We start from the raw sequence: 6,666 nt of genomic DNA on the forward strand, positions 1-6,666 counted from the left end.
ATGGTCCTGGGTCGTGGTCTCCTCCTGTGCCCAAAATCAGTGGCCCGCCGGCTAGCCCCCATCTCTCCTCCAGCTGAGCAGAGGCCAGAGGCTTCCTCGAGGTCACACACAGACCTGCTCTTGACCCTTGGAAGGGGGCTGTTGGAGGGAACTCACTCACAGCCTCATGAACCACCACTGTCTGCATTTCACAGGGAGGCAGCAGGATCCAGGGCTTCACTGTGAACTGGTAACGTGCTGGGAGGGGCATGGGAGGCCTGCAGTTCTGACCCAGCGGGCTGGCCACAGGCTGAACCCACAGCAGCCGTGTGGAGGCCGACTGACCTCTTGGGGCCCCATACTTTGCACGAGCTCACTGATGCAGGCAGAAGTGCACCTGCCGGAGGGGAGCGGCAGGGCCCAGGGAGGACGGTTCACCTGTGGTGGAGGAAGGGCCGGGCAGGGAGAGACACAAGGAAGGAGTACGTCCCTGTTACTCACCACCCCTGAGCAGTGCACCCGGGCTTCCTCCAGGACCACAGCCACCTGCCAGGACCCCACAGCCCGGCCGGGCAGACCGTAAAACCCTGTGACGTGTGTCTGCGTCGGTGCACATATGTGGGCAGGGGAGCAAGGGCGTAGGTCAGCAGTGCAGGGAGTGGGACAGCAGAGGGGATGTGGGGCTGGGCCTTTCAGCAGAAATAAAAGTCCAAGGGAGACCACCACAGGCTGTGCTCAGAAAGAGGCCCGGGACCCCTGGTGGGTGTCCTGAGACCAGACACTCCTAAAAGTTGATGTTCTTCAAGTCGGTGGAGCAACGGTACCTGCCGTCCAGGCCACGGGAACATAGCAGGTTGGGCAGGCAGGGGCAGGCATGGTGCTGCCGCTTTCTGAAGAAGGGGACCTGGGGAGAGAGAGGAGAGGAGACGCCACGTTCACCAAAGGGAGGCGGGCCCCCGGGGGGAGCCTCTGGCCGGCCCAGCCCTGGCTGAAATGTCTCATCGCCTGCACCCCAGCACCACAATAATGGCTTTTATAGAGGAGGAAACTGAGGCACAGAGAGGTTAAGTAACATGCCAAGGCCACACAGCCAGTTTGTGGAGGAGCCAGGGTTTGACCTCAGGCAGTCTAGCTCTGACACTGATCAGCCACTGCGCAATATGGCCCACCCGCCTATCCCCCAAACTCCACGAGCCCCCACACCACCCACCGGGGTCCCCCCGCTGACCCAGCACACCCACTCTCACAAATTCACACCCACACCGGTGATTGAATATCAGTTGTAGCTCAGCCATTACACTCTCCACCCTATGTGGGTGTCGAGGAGGTGGCTGCACAGGACAGGGTCCCTGCCGGGTGACTCACACCCACAGGAAGGCTGAGCCACTGAGGGTTCCTCAAGGAGGGTGAGTAGGAGGGGTTAGGAGTATAGATAAGTCGCACAGCCTGGGCTCAAATTAGGTCTGCCAATTCCCAGCTGTGTGACAACTGGCAAGTTATTTAGCCTCTCTGTGCTTCAATTTATTATCCGTAAAAGGAGTTAATAATAGTGGCTACCACATATGGTTGTAAATAGGTTTTCATGATAAAGAGGTTTAAATGTGCAAAAACATCACTTAGGATGAAGGTTGGCACGTGGTAAGCACTCGGTGTATTGCCTCTGCTGCCTGCTTTGGGAATACCCCAAGGCTACAGGGACTCTGCTCTGTCTCCCTCCCCAGCTCAGCCTCCTCACGCCTAGGAGGGCTGCCAGGGAGGATCATGGTGGGAGGATGCTCCTGGGTGCAGGCGTGCTCCCCAGAAGGGCTTGCAGGGCATCTTGGCCACAGAAAGCCCAGGGAAGGGGGCGCAAGCCCACAGGTGCTGCTGCAGCCACCTGACAGAAAAAAAGGCCATGGGGTCGTTCTGTGGTCTCTGGGCTGGGGGCTCCTCAGGAAGCAGAGTGGGTGCTGGATGCCTAGGGCACAGAGGAGTGAGTCTCCTTAAAGTGTATGCCCTGGGGGCCTGGCCAACCTCACCCTGCACGCCCCCTCACACTCGGGCTCTGGGTGGGAGCCCACTTCACAGTCTTACTGCGTTGTGTTCTTGAGGGGAGAGTGTGTGTGCGTGCTCACTCAGTCGTGTCCAGCACTTTGCCACCCCACGGCTTGTAGCCTGCCGTTCTCCTTTGTCCACAGGATTCTCCAGGCAAGAATACTGGAGTGGGTTGCCATTCCCTTCTCCAGCAGATCTTCCCAACCCAGGGATCGAACCTGTATCTCCTTCGTCTCCTGCATTGCAGACGGATTCTTTACCACTGAGCTACCTAGGACGTCCGGAGGGAAGAACCCTGTGCAGTAAAGGGCATTCAGGAGACTCTCAGAATCTGAATTTATCAGGTCAGAAACTTTAGGGGTGTCAGTCTACTCCCCTCTCTGTATGCATGAGGTAACTGAGACCCAGGACCTTCAGCAAATGAGGAACAGCCTCCAGGTCTAACAGGCTGTGTGATTAGGACCCCACTGTACCCCAACCACCCCCAAAGTAAGGAGGTGGCAAGAAATCCCTAGACTGGAGTCGGAACACTGGTCTAGCGCCTTGTGCCTTGAGCCAATGTGAGCAGTACCTTGTGGCTGCCGGGGTGGCACTCCTCTCCTGCCCGCCCCAGTGGGGTGCACACCCGCAGCCCACGCAGCCACAGGCTGACCGCACAGCAGGTGCCCGCCCTGCACTGGATATCCCGCTCGCAGGCCTGCAGGGGAAAGACAAAGGGCCGTTAGTGCCCGTGAGCACCACCCCAGAGAAACCAGATGGGAAAGTACATACAAAAACCCTTCAGAGGGGTGCTGGGAGCGGTACCCAGGCCCCAGCCCCCGGGACACCGGGGGCCACCCCTGCCCCTGCCGAGGCAGGAAACTCAGGGCTCAGCAGGGAAGCAGACTTGGATCTGAGAGCCCTCTGAGCTCCTCTGTAGCCACTCGGTGGGGAGGCTCTCCTCTGACAAGGCTGGAGCTTAGGAGACAGAGCTTTTCTAGCACCAGGAGGTGCTCAGTGGGTGCTAATGAGATTGAGTTAGCTCGAATTCTTCGAGGGGGAGGGTCCCAATGGCCTGCACCCCAGGGTGGTCCGTGTCAAGTTTCTGTGGACAGGGACCCTCCAGCCCTCACCCAGCAGTACTCGGGGCTGGTGCCTCTCCTCCCCACCACGGCCCCCTCAGTCCTCCCTGGAAACCCAGTCTCATCTGAGGGGCCAGCACCCCCCGATAGGTATTTCCCCCCAGGGCGTCTCTGCTGGCCTGCCTGGCCCCTATGTGACAATTGGCAAGTTATTTAGCCTCTCTGTGCCTCAGTTTACTACCAGTAGAATGGGTTAATAATAGTAACTCCTCTAGCATGGACTCCTCTGGGTTGGGCTCCCAGAGCAGGGGCTGAGTGGCCCTGCCTGGTTTCTGAAAGGTGCCATCTATGTGTGTTTTCATAGCTCAGTTGTGTCTGACTCTTTGCATCCCCATGGACTGTAGACTGCCAGGCTCTTCTGTCCATGGAATTCTCCAGGCAAGAGTACTGGAGTCGGTTGGCTTTCCCATCTCCAGGGGATCTTTCCAACCCAGGGACTGAACCCCGGGTCTCCCGAATTGCAGGCAGATTCTTTACCATCTGAGCCACCAGGGAAGACCCACACAAACCTGCTTTAAGCAAAAGCCTACATTAAGGAAAACAGAACTAAACTTCTCCAGACTCAGGAGAGGCCACCTTGTTGAAGCACCCCACCTTCCCATTTCAGAGATCTGTGGCTTCTCTGAGCTGAAGCTGGGAGCTGGGTTTGGGTTGGCCCTTTTCCATTGGGCTTCCCTTGTTGCTCAGGTGGTAAAGAATCCGCCTGCAATGGGGAGACCTGGGTTCAATCCCTGAGCTGGGAAGATTCCCCCTGGAGAAGAGAAAGGCTACCCACTCCAGTATACTGGCCTGGAGAATTCCATGGACCATATAGCCCACGGAGTCGCAAAGAGTCGGACACCACTGAGCAGCTTTCACTTCACTTCTTCTCTACTGGGCCGTGGAGCGCCCTCTGGCTGCCTTGTGGGGCACTGCAGTAAAGTGGGGCATGTTGAGGCTGCTCGACACTCCGAGGAGGTGCAGGGGGCAGTTATCTGGTCTCCAACCTAGTCAGCCGGTCCCTGAAAGCTCAGGGTCAGCGCTGAGTGGACTCCACCTGACTCTTCTGCCACAGAGGTGTGGCATCACTGTCCCGCCTGGGAGGAGGGCCCCTCCAGGACTGAATTTGGGACAGTCGGGGTCTAGGGAGCAGGGCACTGCGGGGATGTAGAACCCAGCCTCTTTCTGAGAGTCAGACGGGGCAGCAGCAGGGCTCGGAGTGCAGAGGGAGCCACTCTAACCACTCTGGCTACTCGCAGTCGGGTCTGCTCTGCGTGGCCCTCTTCTCTGTTTTCCCAAGGTTCAGCTTGGAGGCTCTTCTAGGAAGACATTTTCCCATCTCTAAGCCCTCCCTCCTGCCAGACCTGCTTCTGGGCCAGACTCAGGGTCAACCTGCTGCCTGATGGGGTAACCAGGGCTTCTACCCTCTGCTCTCACCCTCCCAACCTTCAAGCTGCACGAGAGGAGGGCAGCCTTCTGTAGTTCACATTCATTAGGTGCAATTCTGTCCTGACAGTTGTATTTATGGTTTGGGTCCCAAAAGCATCGGCTTGCCTTTGATGTTTGTTCTGCTTTGAAACTCAGTCTTTTTCCTCTAAAGGGAGAAGAAAGAGACTTCGCTTTCTGTGAACGTTACAGTTAATCCAGTTCCAGGAATGGTTTGGCCTTCTCTACATTTCCATTTTCTGTGTAAAAAGCTGGAGGAAGTTGAAACAAAAGTGAATGTCTCTTTTTTATTGTTCTAGTGGCTTTTTATCTAGAAACCTCCCAGGTCAGTCATTACTTTCTGTTTTTATAAGAATGGTCCCATCACCATCACACAACCTGTGCCCATGAGAGGGTGGGTCCAGGGGAAGTCAAACTTCTGAGGGAGAACCACTATTGGGGTGTCTTGAATACTACAATGTGCCTGCACCCACAGTGGGGCTGGATTTCTGCTTGTTATCCAACACTTGTTTCTGGGTCACTTAGCCAATTGTTGGCATCACCTTTATTCCTATCAACTGGGCACAGAGTTAAAACATATAAACTGCACAGGGAAAGAAAGAGTTTCAAAATCGACTTTCTTAAGAGTAGAGAAAGCAGAGATTAAACATACCCAACAGAAGCTAAATAAGGTCACAGCCTTTAATTAAGTCAACTTGCTATGAAAATTACACTTGACATGTGAACCAAACCATGCATGAAAACTAAAATTTACACCAAAGATAAATTAGTGCTAATCCACTTTATAAAAGATTCTTTATTACTCAAAAATCTTCTTTTGACCAAAGGTCCAAACTTCAGAATTTGCAATGCTCTCCTCATTTATTGAAAGCAGAATTTGATTTACACAGTTTCTCTGAAGCAGGTCCCCTTTATCGAGGTCTAACTAACATGAAAACCCTGTGAGATGCCTCTCAGAAGTGTGGTCTGGAACTGGCTCCCATGCCCTTGGTTTGCCTCCTGTGTGGTTCCTGGGTCCTGTCCCATGCAGACCCTGACATCCTCCCCAAATCCAGGGCAGAGAGAATGTTGGACGACTTACCCCGGTGATCACGGCACAGTCGGACGCGGTCACCAAGAGGAGTATCACTGAGACTCGCGCGGCGCCTCTCATGGTCAGTTGGGGTGGAGGCAACCACTGCCAGCTCCGTTGCCTCCGCTCCGCCTCAAACCTGCCAGCTCGGAAGGCCAGGCTCTCCTCTGAGATTTATAGTGTCCGATCCAGGCTGCCTGTGGATGCTTTGTCTCCACTCTTGCCCATGACACTGTTATTCAGATGATCTCAGAGATGGAGATGAGACCTGAATCCCAAATGACATTGAATCACCATCGAAACCAATAAAGATGAACCATCGGCAGCAGTGACAGTCACTCTGACTCTCAGGACGCAACAATCCAGTCAGCTCCATGCATCGCACCCCACAGTCCTTGTCGCCTCTGGGGTGTCCTTCTGTTCTGCTTGGGGCCAGGGGAAGGCTTTGGCAATAAATCAAGGGATTAGCAACATCACCACTCACTCCTCCCTGCACCAAACCCGGGATCACCAGCTCCTTCACACTCAAGCCAACAAGAATGATCTGGGCTCTTCCTGTTGGCTCAGCACTGCTGTCGGAGTGAGGGGCTGAGACAACACAGTGAGAAGGCAGTGTCCTTGGTCCCCTAGAACAGGGGTCCCCAATCTCCAGGATCTAATGCTTGATGATCTGAGGTGGGGCTGATGTAATAATGATAGAAATAAAGTGCACAGTAAGTGTAATGTACTTGAAATCATCCCCAAACTATCCCCCCAACCTGGTCCGGGTCCATGGAAAAACTATCTTCCATGAAACTGGTCTCTGGTGCCAAAAAGGTTGGGGACTGCTGCCCTAGAAGGTAAAATTCCAATAGGGAGACATAAGACAGTGAGAAAACAAAGCCAGGCTTGTGGGGTTGATGTTCCTGAGAAGTTCATAAGGAACTGCCCTCTAAGAGGCTCTGGACAAACACCAAGTGTCACTTGGCTCAGGAACCAGAGGGCAGAGGATGAGCCAGTTGACAGGTCCCTGGGGAAAAGCGTGCTTGAGCTGGG

The 6,666-nt window shown here is 54.7% G+C and overlaps 1 protein-coding gene across 1 annotated transcript; it reads right to left on the bottom strand.

Annotated features, from left to right (window-relative positions):
- Nucleotides 1-763: 763 nt before the first annotated feature.
- Nucleotides 764-5,712, bottom strand: PROK1 (prokineticin 1). The gene is made up of 3 exons (XM_052637977.1): nt 5,641-5,712; nt 2,585-2,710; nt 764-883 (listed from the first exon to the last, which is right to left on the bottom strand). The coding sequence occupies exons 1-3, from the start codon at nt 5,710-5,712 to the stop codon at nt 764-766; spliced, it is 318 nt and encodes a 105-aa protein (XP_052493937.1).
- Nucleotides 5,713-6,666: the final 954 nt, after the last annotated feature.

This window comes from Budorcas taxicolor, chromosome 3 (assembly GCF_023091745.1).
Source record: "Budorcas taxicolor isolate Tak-1 chromosome 3, Takin1.1, whole genome shotgun sequence".
NCBI lineage: Eukaryota > Metazoa > Chordata > Mammalia > Artiodactyla > Bovidae > Budorcas > Budorcas taxicolor.